The following is a 22,119-nucleotide window of genomic DNA, read 5'->3' as shown; positions in this document are numbered from 1 at the left end:
CGGTTTAGCGCTGCCTTTGGTCTAGGGCGTGATCCTGGCGACTCAGGATCGAGACCCAGGATCGAGTCCCACATCGGGCTCCCTGCATGGAGCCTGCTTCTCCCTCTGCCTGTGTCTTTGCCTCTCAGACTCTCTGTCTCTCATGAATAAATAAATAAAATCTTAAAAAAAAAAAAAAAAAAGAGCTAGGCGCCCTTATTATGCTTCAGGGTGTTTTCACAGGAGAAGGTTGCAGCGCGGGTCTCTCTCCCACCCCTACCTTTCCCGATTTTGCAGAGCCTCTGGGGTCCCTTGCATTGCCAAGAAGGGAAGCCCACCGAGGGACGGGGGGCGCCGCAGAAGCGGAGCCCCTTCGCCCAAGAGGACTTGCTGGGCCAAGTCCCGTGACAGCTCATGCCCAGTCCCCGCGCGTCGCCCCTCCTGCCTCCGTCCCTCTCCCGGCTCAGGTTGGCCAGAGCCACCTGCGTCCGCGGACTCCCCCTCCCAGAGCCTCCGCTCCGTCGGGCCTCGGGTTCCCTGGGAGACGCAGCGCCGACGGCCCGGCTCCCGCAGCCCGCCTCCCCCGCACCCTCTGCCCCCCGCGTACTTTGCTACTCGGCGCGACCTCGGGGCCGGCACGTGACCCAGAAACTTGGGAAGCCCCGGGGCGGCGGGCGGCGGGCGGCGGGCGGCGGAGGCGGAGGCGGCCGAGCTCCCCCGCGCGGCGGGCTCTGCGGCCGGGAGGCGCTCGCCCCGCGCCGCGCTCGCTGCCTGGGCGTGCGGAGCGCCGTGCGGGAGCGGCCGGGAGCCGCGCCGAGCCAGCCCCGGAGGCCGCGGCAGCGCGCGCTCGGCAGGCGGCGCGGCGGGCCCGGCGGGCGGCGGTGCCCAGGGACGCCGGGGGCCCGCTCGCGCGCGCGGCCGCAGCCCCGCAGCCCCGCAGCCCCGCAGCCCCGCAGCCCCGCAGCCCCGCCGCCGCCGCCGCCACCCCCGCCGCCTGGCCACCCCGAGCCTGGCGCTGCCGCCCTTCCCCACTTTGCTCACTCCTTCTTCTGAATGGGAAGTTGGGGAACATGGACGGGGTCGTGCTGGCGTGGACCGCGCTCTTCTGGCTAACAGGTAGGAGTCCTTTTCTACCAACGCCAAGAACTTTCTGTATATCCCCTTGGTGGGGGCTGTGCCCGCCCTGCCCGAGCCGCGCCCCCCCCCCCCCCCCCGGCTGGGCTCGGAGCTGCTCCGCGGCTCGGCGGCAGGTGGGGGCAGGGGCTGGGCGCGCTAGGATGATGGGGGAGGCGGGGGAGAAGCTCGGCTACAAGTGAGACGGGTCGACATGCAGGTGTCGGACTCCTTGGGGGATTGTTCTTGCGCTTGTGCATTTCCTCTTCCACACAACGGTTCTTGTCGATATTATCCTGAGTTGGTAATGCTGTGTGGTTCCTGGGAAGAGCCTGGTTAGGAAAAAAAAAAAAAAAAAAGAAAAAGAAAGCAAGCAAGCAAGAAAGGAAAAGAAAGCTCGGAGGAGACATAAATTGGGAGAACTGCTTTTCTGGAGGTGAGGGATGGAGGAGTGTCTCCCTGATGCCTTCCCTGGAGAAGCCGGGAGACCCCGCGGCGTCCGCCCAGTGCCTCGCGGTGCGGTAGGGCGGGATGAGGAAGGAGATGGGGATGCAGGCTTGATTGGCCGTGGAGTTTAGGGCCTGGCTCGCTCGCGCGTGGTGCCATTTGGGGGAGTGGTCCCATAGCCGAGAAGAACCTTCCTCCCCAGATAAACAGTCTCCCCTCCCCCAGTGAGGATAAATTGCAGAGATATCCAGAAGGTAGAGCTTCTCCCCAGCATTCAAGCCCCTTCCGCTAGCTGGGTCCTTAGTGTGCTTTCTCCTCCCCTTTGGTGAACTTTCTCCCCACCCGCCAGCCTGAGGTCTGGAAAGGCTCTTGCTCCTGGCACGTTGTCTCACACGAGGGTCCTGCGAGGCTGAGGGACCGGTGGCCAGTCCTGAGAGATTCACAAAGTAACCCAGCTTGGGTGGGGGGTGGGCATGGGTGAGGAAGGTTCGGGTAGTTTGGGAAGGGGCTGAGACAAAGATTCCAGGCAAGGTGGAATGGTTAAGAAAGGAACAAGGGGTTAGAAAGGTTGCGAGGATAGGATGAGGGCAGTGCAGGGCAGGAGAGAAATCAGAAAATAGCACCAAAAAAAAAAAAAAAAAAAAAAAAAAAAGTTCTGTTCCCTCTGGGGGCACCAATCAGAAAATTTGGAAAAATCCAGTCAGTAGGAAAAGGAGAACAAGTTTAAAATCTCTAAGGCAGTCATTGAAAGCAGATAAAATGTATTTAAGAAGAAAAGCAAAAACTCCATTTCCCATAGCTTCAAAGAAGATTATTGATTGCCTCACATTTTTTCCCCCTCTTATTCCAAATGAGGGCCCTCAACACTCAGTCTGCCCCATGCTGGCTTTAGGTATAGGGGACGGGGGTGGGCAGGGCATGTCAGCAGAGTTAGCCTCTTCTCTTGGCTGCTCTGAGTTCATCCCTCCCACATTATTCAAATATGAATCATCTCTAATTTCAGGGTTTGGCTGATCCATGTCTCCCCACTCCCCTGGCCTCCTAGTGCCTTCTACTTCCACCCTCACTGATTCTGAATGTCCTTAATTTGCCTCTACTTCTGCGCTATCATACTAGAAGGCAACTAGGCCTGAAGCCCGAATCACCCCTCCCTGAGACCAATGAGGCATCCTGGGGCAAGAGTTATAAGTCAGAGATATGCTCTTCTAGATACCCCAAGGTATGCCCAAGAAAAGCACAGGGAGTGGGGGCAGAAGGGGAACATAGAGCCCTTGTGGCTAGCAGCTTTTTATGAAATGGAATCATATCATTTGAAGGGGCCACAGGCCATCTAGTCCAGTCCCTTAGTTGATAAAAATAGAGGCCCAAAGAGGTAATTGGCACCCAACAAATGTGTGATGGAGCCGGGACTAGAACCTAGTTCTCCAAACCCCAGGCCAATCCCATTTGCGTTCTCCTGAGCTACCTCACTGGGCTTTTTTTTGGTTGTAGGCTGTTCTGTTCTGTGTGTATTTTGAGGGGAGTTGCTGCTTTGTCCTTGGCTCCTTTGCTCTGTACCTGGAGAGGCCACCCCCCTGCCTAGTGGCAGGCAACAGGTTAGTTATTAGGGCCTCCTCAGCTGTCAGAGGCTGGGCTTCTGTGCTCTGCACAGGAGGTTGGCCCTCTGAGATCCCACTGAGCACTGCAGGCATCCCCTGATCCCAGCCTCTGCTTCCCCCCCCATCCCGGCAGGCTGCTGGACACGCTGCCTCAGCCTCAGCAAAGTAGAGGAGCTGACAATGGCGGCTGAGGGGTGTGGGGGGGGAGGAGCAGTCAAGGAGGAGATGAATTCAGACTCATGGCTCCCAGAAAAACCCTGAGAGGAAAGGTAAGAAATTTCAGTCCAGCCCGATCAATGAATTCTCTCCTGAGGGGGTGGTACAAAGAGGAGAGAGGGAAGGACAGATCAAAAATGAGTCAGGGAGCCAGGGGAAAAACACATTCATTCTCCTTCTCCCTCCCTTTGTCCTCCCCCACTCTCTCCCGTCCCTCCTCCCCTCCCCTGTTTCTCTCTTCTAATGCCGGCTGAGCAATTTCTAATCAACACTTTAGGTTTTTTCCTCAGTCTCAGGCAGCTCCTTCCTTGTCTTTCATTGCTAAAATTCTGCTGTATATTTAGTCTCATGATTTCTCATTGTCACTGTGATGCTGCTTCCTGTAATAAATTGTTGCTGTTGTTGTTTTGAACAAACATAGTGTTTCTCAGCTGCTATTTTAGCAACAGGTGCCATCCAGCAGTAGGACCTGAAGGAGGCTTCACCAGGTCTTTGTTCCTGAAGGCGGATGGCATTCCCTCTGTTCCTGGCAGCAGAGGCTGCCAGAGGCTCTCTCCCAGGGAGGGAGCTGGCGACGTGCTTTCCCTGAGACTTTTGGGTCTCTGTGGTGAAGATTGCTATGCTCTGTTAGCATTTCTTTTGGTTGCCTTTTGGTTGTATTCACTCGCTTATCCATCCATTCTACAGGCACACACTAAATCCCTCTGCTTTCTAAGTATTGTGATGGGTGCTGAGGATAAAGAGAGGAAAGACACAGCCGTTCCCCTCAGAGTTGTCAGTTTAGTCGTGACTCGAGCGACTTTTCTGGTGATTGTGGTTTGGAAGCAGAAGGTCCTCTGATGAGAGCTGTGAGAACCACACAGAGGCTAGGAGAGCACCCAAGCCACCCTGAGGTGGAGGCGGAGCAGTCTTAAAGGAGCTCCTAGGAGACATGTGTTCATGCCTCTTCAGCTGCTGAGTTACTAACCACATCCAGCGTGGTGCTGGGGTTATGGAGATGAATGAGACACAGCCCTGCCTTCCAGCACTCGCAGTCTGGTGGCAGGACACCATTATGGAGTAGCCTATCCCCAGGCAGTAGCAGAGATCTGCACCGAGTGCTTTGGGATGCTCCATGGGGGCTGGGTCCCAGCCCAGCCTGTAGGGAGAAGGAAGTATCTAGGGGAGGTTGTTGCCTGGGCTGGCTTGCATTCCAGTAGATGCCTGGTGACTGTGTGCAGAGAGTTAAAGCACTGTTAGCCCTGGAGAAGGAAGAGTGGCTTTCAGAGGTTGTTGACACCTCAACTTCCACTGTCTCCTTCTCTGTCCTGCTTACCTTTCAATTTCTCTCCCTCTACTGTTCTTCTTTCCCCTGCAGAAGAGACCTTGCCCTTACCAGAGCATCTTCTTTCAACACGTTGTCACAGCTCTCCCAACTCCCCTCCGGCCCCCAGCCAGATGCTTTTTTCTGGACTAGAAGAGGGGACTTGTTTCAGAGACTCACATGATTCTGCTGGTTGGCTAGTTTCTACAGACTTGGAATTAGTAGTAGCAGCAATCTTAGTGCAAGTACTTAGTATTCAGTACAGTGTTTGCAGTTTCAGTGCCAGGTGGAAGGAATCCTGACCTGGGAGTTAAGGATTGGGTTCTAGTCCTACCTGCTCCATAGCTTGACTATGTAACCATGAGATCTGGGTCTCATAATCTGTTGAATGAGATGACTTCTAAGGTCACTTTCAGCTCAAAGATTCTATGGTTTAAATCTTTTTTCCATTTAATTTTAATGAGTTGGAAGTCACAACTAAAGCGTGACAGGTCCAGTCTTTCTTTTATAATTCACCTAGTGAAAAGCCCCAGTTTCTTCAGCCTTTCCCAGATCAATAATGATTGGAATGAAAAACACTAGCTGAGGAGGGAAAGCTCTTGTTAGGATTGTCAGAGGGATAGATGGAATAGCACTTGGTGCTTGGTAGATAGAGGGTCCACTCATATTGGGGACTGGTAAAGCAAGGCAAGCACTTTGGACTAGGTGGGATGAATCCTACTCTAGCCAACACAGCCCCTTCTGGTGTCAACTTTTTGTTCCAGGACCTACTTACCTCTTCACTCTTTCTGACATTTTAGCACTTATGTCTCCTTTTCTGCCATCAAGAATATAAAGAAAGGTGTGATGTGGTTGTTGTTCTTGCTTATTTACATGCTATGATGCTTTTCTTTGTGTTAAAGGGCTTTCCTATACATTACGCCTTTTGATCATTTAAAGCAAGAATGGTTGATATTACCTACCCTTGTATAAGAAGGCAAAAGCTTAGAGAGAATAAATAACTTGTCCACGTCCATGGTATCTTATTGTTTAAAAGAATAAGAAATAGTGTCACTGACTTAATATGACTTGGTTGGGTCAAGTGCCTGAGTCCAAGGGAAACTTCTTTTCTGCCTGAATCCAAGGGTCAAAGTAGAACTCTCGATTTAAGTGAACATACATAGTGTCTTTTATGGGGCACTGGGTAGTGAGGCTCAGAAGTCATAAAGCTCAGGGAAATATTGCAGGGAAAAGTGAGAAAGAGTAGCATTTTGTTTTTCCAATAACTCTTAAGATCTAATGGGAAGGAGTAAATGAGAAGTGCTCCAGTGAGCACAGGAGAGGGTATCAGAGCCCATTTGGGACTAGGGGTTGGTGCTATGCACTCAGGAGCCACACAGGATGTAGCTGTGGCATATGTATGCTTAAAATTTTGGTTTTCAAGATAGTCTTTGGCTCTCTGAAAAAGAAAGAAGGCATCTTGGATGACTAGTGTTCTTTACGGGCCAAGAACAAATAAGAACTCTGAAGAGCATGCTGCTTCCCCTGTTTCCCCACAGCACCTGTGGTCCTGCATTAGGAGTAGAACCCTTGCATTTGGTCCCGGGATCCTGCATCATCACTCCTCCTGTGCCCTCTGCTCATCAGGAGGCAGACTCAGAGGCAGTGCAGGAAGAGGGATTAGATTCAAACTGACCTGGATTTGAAAACTAGCTTAATATTTTACTGTATCTTCTTTGGTTTTAAAATGGGAAATGAATTTACCTTATAGGTTGTTGTGATAATTAAAATGGAATTATATAAAACTCGTAGCACAATATTTGGTACACAGTAGGCCCTCAATACTAATTATGAACCCCAAATAGGTATGTTAGCCAGCATTTTGAGGCCGCAATGAGCAACCTCCAAATCTCAATAGCTCACTTGAGCAAACATTTAGTTCTTGCTCATATTACATGGGAGCCAAAGTCAGCTGCGAGTTAGCTGTGACTTGGCTAGAATTGGTATACTTGGCTCAGTTCCAAATGTTTTCTTATTCTGAGACCCAGGATGAGGGATCAGTCACTGTTTGGGCATACTTTTGTTATGGCAGAGGGCTCAAGAAGGTAGGGAGAAGGCTTAGAGTGCCAGAGCCAAAGCATGTACACACCTTTTAAACTTTTGCTTGGACATATCTTATGGCATGCGTGTCATGCAGAAAAGCCCAGGGTTTTTGGAGTGGTGAGTGTCCTTTGCCTACAGGGAACAATGCAAGAGTCCAGAGGGAAAACTAATTGGGAACAAATAATAAGCTCTATTAACTGGTTTAAATCATTCAACAAATATGTTGAGTACCTACTATGTAGCAGAGTCTTTAAAAGGCTACAGGGGAGTTTGTTGTTAATGGCAGAGACAGATAGCTAGGTAGGAAGTTCTCAGGCAATGCAATGTCATCCTCTGGGGTGCTGGAACTACAGTAAGAGCAAGGAGAAACTTCTAGAGGAAGTGACAGCTGAGCAAGTTTGGAGAGATAAGTAGGAATTACTAGGTGAAAAGTGGGATGGGAGAAGGAGAATTTATAGAGGGAACAGCATGTGCAAAAGCCAAGAATCAGGGAGGATGTGATTTGTGAAAATTACAAATGTTTTAGTATGATTGGGGAATTTACTGCAGCAGGAGGAATGAAAGAGAGTGGCCCTCTCTGAAAGGGGCCAGTTGTGCTCCTGAAATGGCGAGGAATCTTTAAAAGGGTCAGAACAAAGGAATGCCCCGAGCAGATGTGCATTTTAGAAATGTCATTGGGACCACAATGTGGAGAATAGGTTAGATGTGGGCAAACTTGCAGCAGAAACCACCCAGGAGACCCTTGTGGAAAGAGAGACAAAGCATGCTGAGAGCCTGAAGTCACAGGGTGCAGTGGGGATGGGAGAGGTGGACAGAGTGACTGGAGGTAGAAGAGTGGCATGGTTGGATGTGCAGGTTGAAGGAGCGGGTATGCCAAAGATACTTTCAGTTTTGTGGCTTGGGATTGCTGGGGATGCCATTTGTGAGCATGAACTATCTAAGTTGCTATAACAAGAGACTAAAATGCAGTAATGCACAGAAAATAATTTCTTTCTCTCTCCTATAACAATCTGGACCTAGTGGGGGGTGAGTCTCCCATTCCCAGCGTGTGGCTGCCAAGACCGCTCCAGTGACAAACATTCTCAGCAGTTGGACCAAGGAAGGCAGAGGGCCAGGGCATGCAGCTTGTGCTGCAGCTTTAGAAAGGGGACCTAGAAGTTGCACATATCACTTCTCACATACTTTCATCCTGAGCATATGGTCACAATTAGCTACAAAGAAGCTAGGAAATGTTGTATTTGGTTGGTTTGGGGGGCTAGATTAAGACCCAAGCAGTTCCTTTACTAATGGAAGAGGATAGTAGGTGTCTCCCTCTATAGAGTGACATGTTGGAAGTGCTTGTGTAACATCCATGTGGAGAAGGAAGTTCGAATTTGGGTCTGGAGCTCAGGGGAGAGATCTAAACTGGAAACATAGGCAACAGCTTGGTAAAGGTTGATCAAGAGTTTTCTCTGTCCAAAGAGCCCGTCCATCCCAGAAAGCTGACCCACCCAGTTAACCAGGACAGCTTCCACAGCACCTCTGCCCTGCAGGGTAGGGACTAACCCCTTTTAGTACAGCTTTGGTCCCATTGGAACAGCAGGGGGGCCAGTGAGACATTAGTCACAAGCTCATTCCAGGTCTCTGGGAGACAAGGCAAATCAGACAGAAAAGAATATGCTTCTGGCTTTTATCTGCTCAATGGTGGCCGAGAATGGGAAAGCATGGCTCAGTTGGACACACAGGACTTATGCTTAATGAATGGCAAGCTCTGTGCGCACAAGTACCAGAGCTATGGGTAGCAGATAATAACTAGGCCATAAGCAAAGCCTCCTTGGGCAAGGGCAGCACTGACATTTTCCATAGTCCCATGGAAGTGGGGGAACTATTGCTGCCTTTGGGGACTGTCAGGGAGAAAGCACACAAGGATGCTGTCATGTTTTTGTTTTTGTATTTGTTTTTGTTTTAAATCTCCAAATGGTACATCTGGTCACCCTAACCCTAACATGGATTGAGCAATCAGGTGTCATGATAGCAAACAAGAGAAGCTGATCCTGGCCAATTTGGGCAGGAAAGGAATTTGCTGGAAAGCAGTTGATTAACTTACAGAACCAACAGGAAAGCTGGATAATTAGGCTTAGATATTAGGCAAATACCAAGGGAATGTCTACTATTCTTTGTAAAGTCTTTTTATTTTTTAATCCAGGTATATCAGGAAGATGAATTGTTCCTATTTCTTTAGGGAGGAAAAAAAAGACCCAAGCTGCATTCTCTTTACCTTTAAACCTTGAGCCTGCAGGGCAACATTTCTCCAAATACTTTGCTCCTATCCTGACAATGCTACTGAGGGGTGGACAGGCTTTATTTTCTCATCTGGATTGTGAACTAAACCTAGAGGAGCTGGGTAGATACTTCATATTCGTCTCTTACCCTTAGAAAATATGTCCATCAGTTGTCTCTAGGCAGTGTCTTAAGAAATTGGGACAACATGTTAAAAGCGTGAAGACAAGAGATAAATTTCTTAAAGAAGATCAACTTGAAGGCAGGAAAAGGAAGAGTTGTATTGTCACACTGAATGAAGAGAAACCTTAGGAGTCTGAAGGCCAAGATATGCTGGGGAACATGTGAGTCTGAGGTCAAAATCCCACTTCTGGGACTTCAAGACTTAAAGATGGATGAGCTCTTTATTCTAAAGATACCTATTTTTACAATGATGATTTTCCATAACCTTCAGCAGCAATCTTTGCTTCTGTAAAATGGGGCTGTGCTTAAGATCTGCTTCTCAAAGATGTAGCAGGCAGGAATAGCTTACCAAGTAACTAGTGGGGAAAAGGAACTGTCTTTGGGAAAAAATGAAATTGCTAAAATAAGAACAGCTTTGCTTTAGATATTGCTTTTGTTATTCTTGCAAGAACACGGTTCGTTGTGTATAGAATCTTTTTCTTTACATGAGAATTGGGGCAGGACCTTATTTTGCCACATGAAGGGAGGCATTGTCTGCACTTGGAGCTGATCTTCCCTGGCCTAGTGACTGGCTGAGTTGGGGGCTGCTCTCTGAGCTGTCACTCATCACTCTACTTCTAGGTAGCTTTTCTAGTTATTCGCCGGAATCCATTCTCTGCACTAGGGGTAATCTGCTAAGAAAGGTCCTTCTGACTCACTCCTTCATTTATTCTTTCATTCTTTGATTCATTCCACATTGTATGACCTTCAGCCATATTCTATGACTTTGTTATATACCAGGGATACACAGCCAACCAAATCCTGGTCCCTGCCCTCAGGGACCTTAGAGTTAGAAATTAAGTTTACATTGGATTTCTCAAGATCTGGGACTGGTCTTTCAAATTGATTTTCCCAGAACTTAACATAATGTTTTAAAATATGTTTTTGATTGAATTTGAATTAGATAGTCAAGGGCAGTTTCTCTGTGCATCAAGAGCACAGTAGAAGTTACAGGAATGGTCTGGTGGTCTAAGACTGAGGATTCCCTCCTTTGCAGATGTAGAAGAGCACACAATCTGCAGTCTTCACTTATGATCTTTCGTATGCTGTTTAGTGCTGCTCTCATTCAGGAATCCTAATTTTTACAGGTACCTTCTATATAGGATGATCCCTTCCCTTGCTTTACTTCTTTTTCTGTCTTTTGCTCTCTTCCCTATTTGTCTCCAGTGTCCTGGAATACTTGGCTTTCTTTGGAGGATGAGACTCAGATTCTTTCCTCACCTCTGTGAATCTCTTTATAGGAGCACTGACACAAAAGTCCCTTATGGTGTCACTGGTGCCTGGACTCAAAGTCCCAGCCTTTGCATAACCCACACTCTGGCTGCCGGAGCCTCCTTCAGTTACATGTTCTTGTGTTTCCCCAGATGAAAGGGATAATACATTTATAGTTAAAGAATGAAAACTGTTTTCATATGTCTGGAGTGTGCTTGGGACCAAATCACAGGGAAGACCTTATAGACATTCAGGTCTCATCCTGGAAGGAATGGGGAATCGATGGAGGCCTTAAAGCACAGAAAAAAAATATATATATATATAATATAGTATATATATTGTATATATAATATAACATATATTGTGTATATAATATATATGTATATATTCTAAACAACTCTAGATAAAAAATGTGGAAAGTATACTGGGCTGGAAGTATGGAGGCCACGTAGGAAGCTATTATAAAACTGAGGAGGTGACGAAGGCCTATGTAAAGTGATGGTTAAAAGCTTTGGAGCCAGTCAACCTGGGCTCATACCTGACTGTCACTTGCTAGCCCTGAGATGATAGGGAAGATACATACACCTCTGAGATTCAGATTATTCATCTATAAAATGAGTATGATAATAATTCCTACTTTATAGAATTTTTTTGAGAGAATTCATTAAGATACTACATGAATAGGGGCACCTGGGTGGCTCAGTATTGAGCATCTGCCTTTGGCTCAGGTCATGATCCTGGAGTCCTGCGATCAAGCCCCACATTCAGGCTCCTCACAGGGAGACTGCTTCTTCTTCTGCCTATGTCTCTGCCTCTCTCTATGTCTCTCATGAATAAATAAATGAAGTCTTTAAAAAAATACTACATGAATAATGCTTAACACCATTTCTGACACCTAGTAAGCATTTCATATTTAATACCTAGTAGAAGGAATAGAAACCCAATTTAAGGGAGTGGCAGTGGAAATAAAGAAGGACCAAATTTAAGAGATGTTTGGATTTAGTGACCAACCAAATGTATTTGGGGACAGAGAAGAAATCATCAAAGCTATGATTTCTCTCTGAGGTGATAGGATGGGGGTATACTGGCAAAGGAACCAGAGAGGGAGAGAGAAGAAGGACAGCTTTATAAGCAAGAAGTGGGAAAAGAGATCATGAATGAGGTTAGACATGTTGAATTTGAAATATCTGTTAAAACTTGCAAATGAGGCTTCAGAGAGTTGAGGTCTGAGACATAATGATAGAACTGTGGGAATGAATAAGATTTCTTAGATCAAATGCACAGATGAACACCACAAAGAAGCTGAACATTTTTTATTTATCTACCTGGCAAAACAAAAGTATTCTCACTATAAACTCCAGCATAAGAAGTACTAGGTTTTGGCATCTGACGAGTGCTGAAATAGGAAAAACTCTGTAGGAGAGAGGACCAAAGCTCAGGACACTAACCTCACTCCAAGGTAGATCTCTTGGAAATGGGAGATACTATCTCTGAGGAGCCTGATCTGGAGGTAGGAATGGAGATCCCATGAGAGGTACTTTTTGAAGTTGGGTGGTTAGCCGCATCAATTTCAGATATGGTTCAGTCACGTGTAAGGGATATAGGAAACAATACCAAATCCTCTAGAGAAGGGGCTGGTGTCATGGCCCAGGCAAGCAGGCCAGTGCTCAGAGTAAGATCTCAGTCCCGGTGGGGCAAATGGATAGGAAGTAAGGAGGAAACAGTCCAGGATAAACACAAGTTGAACGAAAGAGATGCTGCTTAATGGGTGTAAGGAATCCAAGCCTTCACCTTGGCTTGGATTTAGTTAGGGCCAGACGGGCACTTCTAGATCATATCCTTCAATGGGAATGGGGTTCCAAATAGGCATGGTCAGGGCAGACTCAAGAATTGGGTGGCATTCATCTTGCAGTTTACAGAGCTAAAGCAGGGGCTGGCATTTTCAGCTTTCTTTCTAACTCTTCACTATTATGGTCCTTAAAGATCCAATAAACTGGGATTTCCTTGAAATGTCTAGTCCTGTCCTCTCCAGTTGTCCAGATTCATCCTTAGCTTACAGCCCTAGGATTCCCATCATACCCCACACATGTACACACATGGTTACCCTCCATTTTCTGATTTCCAGAAGGTGATGCATGCTTGGGTAGTGATGAGCACACCCAGGCACTGTTACTGTTGTACTCCTAATTACCTATTCTAGCATTCCTGTGCGGTTTTTGCCCATTCTGCACTATACACATTCAGCATCTCCCATCTTGATATCTGTCGCTCACCTAGTTCTAGGTTCATAGCTTCACAGAAGTCAACAGACTTCTGTTTACTGTTTTTGACAGTAGCAGCAACAGCTACATTTATTGAGTGTTTACTATATACCATATTATCCTAAGTGCTTAGGTTAAATTTTCATTTAACCCTCAGTCAGCTCCATAAGGTAGTTACAATTATTCTGGTTTTACCAGTGAGGAAACTGAAATTTGTGAGTTGAGAAATTTGCCTTAGGCCATGCAGCTATGAAGTGGTAGAGCTCAGATTCTAATTTAGGACTAACTCCAAAATCCATGCCTTTAACTCTCATGTTATAAAAAGGCAGATGCAAAAAAAAAATAAAAAATAAAAAATAAAATAAAAAGGCAGATGCTTCTGACACTGTATTTCTTATTCTTTGGAGCTCGAATTTATATTGTGTGTCATGGCATAAACTAAGAACCAACTAACCTCTATTACTAATTAGGAGAGTCCAGGAGCGCCTGGGTGGTTCAGTGGGTTAAGCGTCCTCCTCTTGATTTTGGCTCAGGTCATGATTTCAGGATTGTGAAATCCAACCCCACATGTCAGGTTCCATGCTGGGTACGGAGCCTGCTTGAGATTCTCTCTCTTCCTCTCCTGCTGCCCCTCCCCCTCCCTCTTTTAAAAAAAAAATTAAGGGAGTCCAATGGCTTGGTCAAGTGGCTAATCTAACAGACAGCAGAGCTGGAAAGAGGTTATTCTTGGTAATTACCTAGTGAACAAAAGCCCACACTTAACTCTCTGTCAAAAAAAACAAAAAACAAAAAACAAAAAACCCTGATGAAACAAAACAGAAAACCCTACAACACTTTTATTTAGCACTTGCCTCCTTTGCTGTTTTATTTATCTTACAAAGGCTAGGAAATATGATTTCCCAGGTATAGCCTGAATAGATAGCTGAGAAGAAAGGTGACATGGTCAAGTACAAAGCGTTGTACTGGGAACAATCCACCCTCAATCACTGCTAATTGAAGTCCCTTCACATCTCTGTCCCATTTTTGTTACCTGGAGAATTGGAGTGTGAATAAGGATTTGGAGGAGAATTACAAGATTAAGAATTAATGCAATAGAATTTAAGGAGAAACTGTAAAGAAATTTCCTAATCCAGCTCTGTGAGTTAGACAGCAGTGGAATTAGCCACATCAATATTTGAGGGTGGTGGAAGTTAACAATGGAGACTAAAACTGAGGTTCTTTAGTGAGCTTCCAGAAGGAATTTATTTGCCCCTTGGTGAGGCTGATCTACAAATTCTGGCTGTAATCAAACCTATTGGTGGTGAATGGTCATGGAGATTCAGGGGGCCTCAGTATGGGAAGTAGAGAAAAAGGAGGAAATGGAAAGGAGGATTAGCGTTTGAGATCTACCAGGACTGGGGATGGTCACAATGCTCTGCTCTAGAGTCTCCTCCCTACAAGTTGTTTGTTAACAACCCTGTGAGTAAGGATTAAGTGAGGGCTGCTTAAGAGGCTTCATGGCTAGTGGATGGCCAGATAGGATTCAAAGTCCTATCTATTTGATTCCAATGCTATTTTACTATACCATGCTATCTACAGCATATTTATCTGGTTTTCTCTTAAAAATGCTGGAGATTCCCATAGTAGTAATTATTCATTTGTGCATGCTTTCCTTCATTTATTCTATGGCACTTGGTAGGTTCAAAACACTAAGATTTGGTAAATCTCAAATACTCTCATTTCCTCAGTCCACAGAATGCAGAAACTGTTTTATCCCAAGAAGAATTAGAACCTGGTTTTTCATAGTAGAGAGACACTGGTCTGGAAATCAGAAGACATGAGCACAAACGTAATATCTTGCCCTTGTCAAGGGTGCTTCCATAAGAGACATTGATAAATAAGTGTATGTTTGAACCATAAGAGTGTCATTTTGAACACTGGCAGGAATGAAGAACAGAAGGTGCCCCACGGAAACTAGTCCTTGTGTGTCTCGAGTCCATTGTAATTCTAGGGTGGAGCTTTCTGTCTCAAGCTACCTGACACTGACTTGGCAGGCTCCTAGATTTAATTCAAAACCTCTTTATGGTATCTTTTTATTCATATTCCTTTTTTCTGCCTCTCATCATCATTCTGTTTCTGCTTCTAATATCAGCTCAAGTTAAAAACTCTTGATTCTCTCTTTCAACTGGGAAAGTTAAGTTCTCTTTGCTTGGAATTTCTAGATCTCACTATTGAATTAAGAGACCATTTGCCTCTCAAACACTCCCCTGGTCTTCCGTTCACTGAAATTTCCCTCTTACTTGGACACCAGGTCTCAGGTCAGATCTTTTCACCACTTAAACTTCTCATCTACTCTCTAGCACTTTTTTTTCTCCCTTTTTTTTTTGATTACTCTTCAAAGCTTTTGAACTTAGTCTACAGCTTTTGATCTGAAAATCTTCATCTCTCTTAAAGCTTTCATTTCCCCTTCATTTCTGTCCCCTATACTTGGTTATCAGCTGGAAGGGAAGTCACTTCCTCCTGAAGTCATACTTCCCAGCTTCATTGTCTTTATTTATCAAATATTTATTGAGTACTTATGGGCTTCACAAGCTGGGACAGCAAGATAAGACCCGTTCCTTACCTGACAAGTCTGTTGGGGGTGACAGGCATGAAAATAAATACTTGCAAAGCAATTATAAGAAATGTTTAGAAGAGGATGCTGGGGTTCTGATGGCACAAAGGAGGAAGTGACTAATGGAATGAGGGTCAGAGAAGGCCTACAGAAAGCGTTTAACCTGGGCTTTGAAAGGCAGGAAAGAGTTTCCCAAGGGAAGAAGTGAGGAAGAAGCATTACAGAAGCTAGGAGCATCATGTGCAAAGACCTAGAGGTGTGAGATAGCATGTCCCACTTGGGAAAACTGTTACTTGTTTGGTTATTCTTGGAGGTTGGTGCTCAAGTAGAGATGCCACCAGAAGTGAGGCTGAGGAAGTAAGGGGTAGATGACGGAGCACCTACAATGCCTTTTCAGGAACTTTTGGGCCATAGAGATTGAGGGAAGGGTTTAAAGAAGGAGAGCCATGACAATTAGATTTAGAAAGATCATCTGGATTATATAGCAAGGTAAAAGTATGGCATATGGGCAACTGCAGGCAGGGAGACCAGACGAAAGACTATTGTAAAATTCTAAGTAAGAAATGAAGAGAGCACCACCAAAGCAATGATAGTGAGGTCAAAGAGGAGGGAAGAAATATTAAAGATGTTTAGAGATCAAGTGGAGGGGCACTTGGGTGTCTCAGTCAGTTAAGCATCTGCCTTTGGCTCAGGTTGTGATCTCAGGGTCCTGGGATCAAGCCCCATGTCCAGCTCCCTGCTCTGCAGGGAATCTGCTTCTCCCTCTTCCTTTCCCTCTGCTCCTCCCCCAGCTCATGCTCATGTTCTTTCTCTCTCTCTCAAATGAATAAAATCTTTAAAAAGAGAGAAAGAGAGAGATCAAGTTGATACGGCTTAGTGACTTTTTGAGTATTGGGAGCAAGGGCAGGCTTCTGGACAACACAACCAGATGGATATTGATGCCATTGATGGTGATGGAGAAAGCAGGGAGAGACAGGTCATGGAGGTGAGGTGGAAAGGCATGACTGTGGGGTGTGAAGTGAGGCCCATAATATGGATGCTGTTTGGACATATTCATTCTGTTTTGCAGCCATGGCTGATGGCCTTCAAGTCACGGTGCCTGACAAGAAGAAGGTGGCCATGCTCTTTCAGCCTACTGTGCTTCGCTGCCACTTCTCCACATCCTCCCATCAGCCTGCAGTCGTGCAGTGGAAGTTCAAGTCTTACTGCCAAGATCGCATGGGGGAATCCTTGGGCATGGCCTCTCCCCGAGCCCAGCCTCTCAGCAAAAGAAACCTGGAATGGGACCCCTACTTGGATTGTTTAGACAGCAGGAGGACTGTTCGAGTGGTAGCTTCAAAACAGGGCTCAACTGTCACCCTGGGGGATTTCTACAGGGGCAGAGAGATCACGATTGTGCATGGTAATGATGCCTCTGCTTTGAACCCAGGAATAGAAGGAAGATTAGTTCCCCTGTCCCACACACAAGGGGATGTCAGCCTCTCTGCCTTGCTGCCCCTCAAGATTTTGATTTTATGGGAGATGGAAACATCAAGAAGCCTAGCAGATTACTTAATGGGGCAGTGAGGGGAATAAAGAGTGGAGGGTATAATATCTAGAAAGACACAGAGATGAGCTCTGAAAATAGTCTTTCTCCAACCTGACCTCTAGTCTGAGGAGCTTGTTATCAGAACTGAACTGGAATAGGCTCTAGTCAAAGAATGTTCTCAAATACACCTTGACCTCAGCCTCTATGGTCCTTTCCCAAACTCAGAAAGCAGGCTTCCATAAGAAGTTCCTCTGCTGGGAGAAGGGATGTAGGCATAAATGTTACAGAGCCAGGTAGATGCCCCAGCTGGTTCTGTATCAGTTCTACCCTTTTTTTCTGTTCCGTAAACCACTGGGCAAGAAAAGGGCCTAAGAGCCTGACCTGACTTGTTTGATTATTTGAATTTTGAAGAATGCCTGTGAAGCCAGCTCATTTCCAAGAGTCCAGAGTAATTCTGGAATGTATCTGGCTTTCAGGGGCTTCGGCAGACCTGGTTAGTTGAAGGCAATCTTCTATTCCTAAAACTGGACTGGAACTAGACCAGTTTCTGGGGTCACCCTAAGTCTTTCACTTTAGGCATGCTGGTGTTTGCTATTGGGTTTTTATTTGTGTATTTGTTTGAAATAAAACAAACATCTTGTCAACCACCATCTAGGTGGAGAAGTAAAACACAGCAGACATTCCTTCCAGAAGGGTCCCCTCTCACCCTCCATTTTTCAGTGTTTTCCTTTCAGGGGCCAGTTTTAGGACTGGGCACTTCTTTTTGTGATAACAGATGCAGATCTTCAAATTGGAAAACTCATGTGGGGAGACAGCGGACTCTATTACTGTATTATCACTACCCCCGATGACCTGGAGGGCAAAAATGAGGACTTGGCAGAACTGCTGGTGTTGGGTAAGTGAGAGCCATCAGCACATTTGTATCTTAGACCGCTTGCACTGTTCCCTGTCCTCGCATCTCCCTGCATGTTCCAGCAGCTTACATACATGGACTTTATTTCTTGTGTATAAACTGGTTTTAGAATATGCTCTTTACAAGCAGTGGCCATATTTCTTGTATCCTGTTTCTTGGAGGCTGTGGCCCCCTTTATGGCATTGTCCTGAATGTTTCTTCTGCCTTCTCAGGGTTTTTTTTCCCCCTCCTTTTCACTTGTATACCTTTAAGCCTGATTTCTTTCTGCTCTTATGCTCTACTTATCTTTTCGTGTGCTAAGTGTTGACAAAAATGCCAGAGGCCTTTGAAGCAGAGTAGAGACAGCTGAGAGATAAGAACTCATTGGTGAGTGGGGATCTCCCAAGACATCAGGAATTTTTTTCCACTCAGTTACCTACGATTAAGACAATCACGGGAAAGGGTGACTGGGAGTTTAACAAGAAAATGTACCTGATGGAAAGAGCTGTTGGAGAGTCTGCTAGTGTTTAATTGGAAGGCAAATGCCTTGAAACCTAAAAGTGATTTGAGTCATTTTCAAAGCAAATGTGTCTAATCCTTATTAATATTCATTTCTTCATAAAGGAAAACTCATTATTTTTGGCTATACCTGTCCTCTTTTGTGGATTGGAAGAATGTCAGTGGGAGATGACCTCCTTATATGAAACTAAAAATTGAGCATATATTTTAGGTTCTATACATGTTGGTTGTACAAGAAAGGTAGAATAAAATATACAGAAATTAAGAAAAGAAACTCCCTTAATTGTAGGAGAAAAGGTAAAGACTTGAGGCCATTTTTTAAATGAAATAATCTTTTTTGTAGTTTCCAAGAAGCCAGTGGTAACAATTTGGAGGAATATTTAATAGTGCTTTCTTTTAAAGGCAGATGAGGTTGCAGGTTAATTTTTACCCTTTGTGGGTAACTCAGGGCCCAGGGAAGAAGTAGATTTGCTAGTTAGGATTTTCGGTTTTACTCTATCATGACTGTGTGCAACTGTTCTGCTGCCTTACTTTTATGGTTTATAAAATGGATTCAGGTAATTATTTATTCATAATTAACCTTTTAATTAATAATAACCCTTACTCGAGGGTTGACTTAATTCAAATACATATTCCTTGGGTCTAATATACAAAGCATGGCTGTTGTGATTTGTAAAAGAATGTGGAGAGTATGACACACATAGAAAAGGAAGTAAAAAAGTGAAAAGGCCTATACTGACATTGTGAAAGAATACAGGGAAATCAGATTTGGGATCTGCTATGACTCTGTAAATCAGAAGGGAGTAAAGAGATAAATTTCTACCCAATCACACAACTGTAATGGCCAAGTCTGAAGGAACAAGTGGCTCATTGAGCCTGCAATTAGCTAATTGTGGACACAATTATTTGGCCAGTGCAGCCATTTGCAGAGAAGTAATTGCCTGTGTAGGAAAAGGAGGCCAGGTAAAAACCACTTTAAATAATTTGTTCCCAATTCTACAAATGTGGGGAAATGAATAGAGTAAAAGCCTTGTCATATGAGGTTGTGCTGAAGTATAGGAAGGGCATTCCCTTGGATAAAACGTACAGTCATTTGGGGGAAGATGCTGTCCTTGGGACAAAGAGAGGTGGGTGAGAGAAAGGCTCAGATGAAAATGGTCACCAATGATGGGAGAAAAGATGAAAAGAAGAAATCAGTGTCACTCCAAAAAGAATGGTAAAGCAGTACTGGGGAGGCTGCAAATCCACTCATCATCACAGGTAGAAGAAGCCTATCTGTGAGAAAAACAGATACATACTAGAGTTCTTGGGGAGGAGAAACACAACATTTCACTGTGTTCCACATGAATGAGAAATGTTCAGAGTATGATATATTTGCTGTGTAAATTTTTCAGGGCAACACTAGATGTGTTAGACTGATTTAGAGAAGTAGTTTGAAATCTATGAGAATTTTCTGGACACAGGAAGTACTATATTTACTTTCCAGGTGCAAAATTCTGATCTTTATATACTCTTTAGAGAATTTTTCAAAATATTGTCACATTTTTAAAAATTCTAATTATTTGGTTGTTATATCATGCAGGCCTAATAGTTAGGTGTTCCTTTTATATGAGACCAAGAGAGCAACCTGATGTCTGAGGTAAACCTCAAAAAGATGAAGACCTCAGGGGCCATATAACTGTATCCACAGTTTGCTAATTACAACCTTCATGAGCCACTGGTTCAGTCATTGAATTTTACATGAGGAATGGTTGGAGGAGCTAGAAAGTCTTGATCTAGTGAAGGAGGACTTGAGAAAGCGAGCATGGGAGGTATCTCTAGTGAAATTGTACAGAAGAGAGACTGGACTTACTCTGTCTTTGTAGCTTGGTAGAACTAGAACCAGGACTAGAGGAATCCATCTCAGTGTGAAGAAATAACTGTTAACAATGAGAAACATCTAGAGATGGAGTAGGCATTCTCAGGAGTAGTGATTTTTTTTTTTTTTTTTGTCCCAGGAGGGTTGGAAATTTCTTAGGAGTTGTAATAAATGAGATATTTATGTATAGGAAAGGGGGCTTAGGTTACTTTTGAGCTTCATTTCAATTTAAAAATTTTTGGATTGAAAAGTAGATGAACATGAGAGATGTGACTACCTTGATAGATGAGAAAAAGACCTCCCAGGACTTCCGTCCTCATGACAGGGATAGCAGGGGTTATAGGTTGGTTACAAGAGTGTACAGGGTGAGTCTCATTCACAAGGAAGCCAGAGAAATAGACTGTGGTCTTTTGCAGAAGGTCAGGGTTAAAAGGAAAAAATCCAACAAGAATGAGAGGAAACTATTGATGGTGGTGGAAAGAGTTGAGAGTAGCTCCTCTTGGAGATGATCATGAAGTGGAGAGTAGAAACCTGGTTGGAATTTCAGATGACCAATTAGTAAGGAAAAGCAAGTTAAAGAGGTAAGTTAGAGGCAAAGTTTAGAATTTATTTTTCCCATCATACAAAGGTGAAGATGGAAAAATTGAGAGAACAAGATTGTGAAGTGTCTTATATGTCAGATTAAGAAGTTTGGACTTTATCCTGAAGACTTTTGGGAGCCAGTAAAGAAATATTAACAGATAATTGAAGTGAGATCTCAGGGTCAAAACAATAATTAGCAGCAGGGTAGACAGTGCAAAAGGAATGCTAGAACAGAGGGATGGGCAATGGGGCTGCTGTAGCAGGATGGGTGAGAGCGTATGAGATTCTGAACCAGAGCAGTGGATTGAGAAGTGACAACACAGAAACATTTCTGAGATGGAAATGATGGATGTTGGTGACTATGTATAAAAGGAAATGAGAGAGTGGGATGAGTCAAAAGGACACCATGATTTCTAGCTAGCTGGGTAGCCAACTGTTCCATCAATTAAGAGAGGATACAGGTTGGAAAGCAGATTAGAGAGGCAGGAGAATGACTGTGGTTCTTGATATGTTGAATATGAGAGGCCTGTGGGACACCCAGGTAGGGATGTATTGCTGACAACTGGAAATGTATGTGTGGAACTCAGTGGAGAAGACAGGATTAGATATAATAGATTTGAGAATCCTGAGTGATAGAACCATAGAAGAATAGATGAGTCACCTAGGAAGATTATATAAAGTAGAAAGGGCCAAGGACAGAACTTATCAGTCTTATATTCTAGTTTTACTTCATATGACTAGTAACACTGGCACTGCATATGCACTTGTCTTGATGCTTCCTGCAACATTACAAGCTTCTCAGTAGCACTAGACCATGTGCTTTTCAGAGTAAAGGACCAATGCTCATTTGTCTTTATATCTATAATGCCTAGCAGAGTGTCTAGTGTAAAGAGGCTGGTGTGAATGTTTTTTAAATGATAAATGGGCAGAATCTGTAATTAATATTTTTGCCTCCTAAATGTTAGTGCTAAATATGTATTTGTTGACTTATAAAGGATCAATACAATAAATATGTAGTCTCAAGTGAAATAACATGGTTTAATCTGATCATAATACTTTATTGGCTGTTTAAATTATTACTGGTAATGGATCCATAAGGACTGTGGTTGAAAGCAACAAAAGTGGACACTGGCTAACTTCAGCAGGAAAATAATTTGTTGAAAAGGTATCATAATTGAAAGGAAGGCTGGAAAAATCAGTCTCTGAAAAGGATAGTATGGTAGGGTAACACTTGTTAGCTTCTGTAAAAACACCCCCCAAGTCTCAGTGACTTACTACAGCAGAAGTCTGTTACTTCCTCTTGTCCTAGTCAGATGGGGGTTAGAAGGCTTCCTTCCAGGTGGTAGAGTAGGGGTCTAACCTTCCCCATTATGTGGTTCAGCTGTACTGAAGACATTTGCTCCCAGCTGCTCAGAAAGAGAGAAAGGTCACATGGGACTTTTAGGGGCCAGGTCT

At 44.7% G+C, this 22,119-nt stretch overlaps 1 protein-coding gene across 6 annotated transcripts in view; it reads left to right on the top strand.

The window, feature by feature from the left end:
- Positions 1-940: 940 nt before the first annotated feature.
- Positions 941-22,119, top strand: part of ILDR2 (immunoglobulin like domain containing receptor 2) — a 60,880-nt gene continuing 39,701 nt past the window's right edge. For 3 of the 6 annotated variants that reach the window (XM_072830442.1, XM_072830441.1, XM_072830437.1), the window contains exons 1-3: positions 941-1,095; positions 16,355-16,687; positions 17,589-17,708. In XM_072830442.1, coding sequence (XP_072686543.1) covers positions 1,050-1,095; positions 16,355-16,687; positions 17,589-17,708 — 499 coding nt within the window. In that variant the 5' untranslated portion in view covers positions 941-1,049. Of the gene's footprint in view, positions 1,096-1,324; positions 1,529-3,113; positions 3,135-3,249; positions 3,407-16,354; positions 16,688-17,588; positions 17,709-22,119 lie in introns of those variants that run through there. The other 3 variants (XM_072830439.1, XM_072830440.1, XM_072830438.1) reach the window with 3 other exon arrangements.

The sequence above is a fragment of the Canis lupus genome, chromosome 6 (assembly GCF_048164855.1).
Source record: "Canis lupus baileyi chromosome 6, mCanLup2.hap1, whole genome shotgun sequence".
Lineage (NCBI taxonomy): Eukaryota > Metazoa > Chordata > Mammalia > Carnivora > Canidae > Canis > Canis lupus.
Note: the sequence above shows the minus strand (reverse complement) of the source record. Positions and strands in the feature narration are given on the sequence as shown.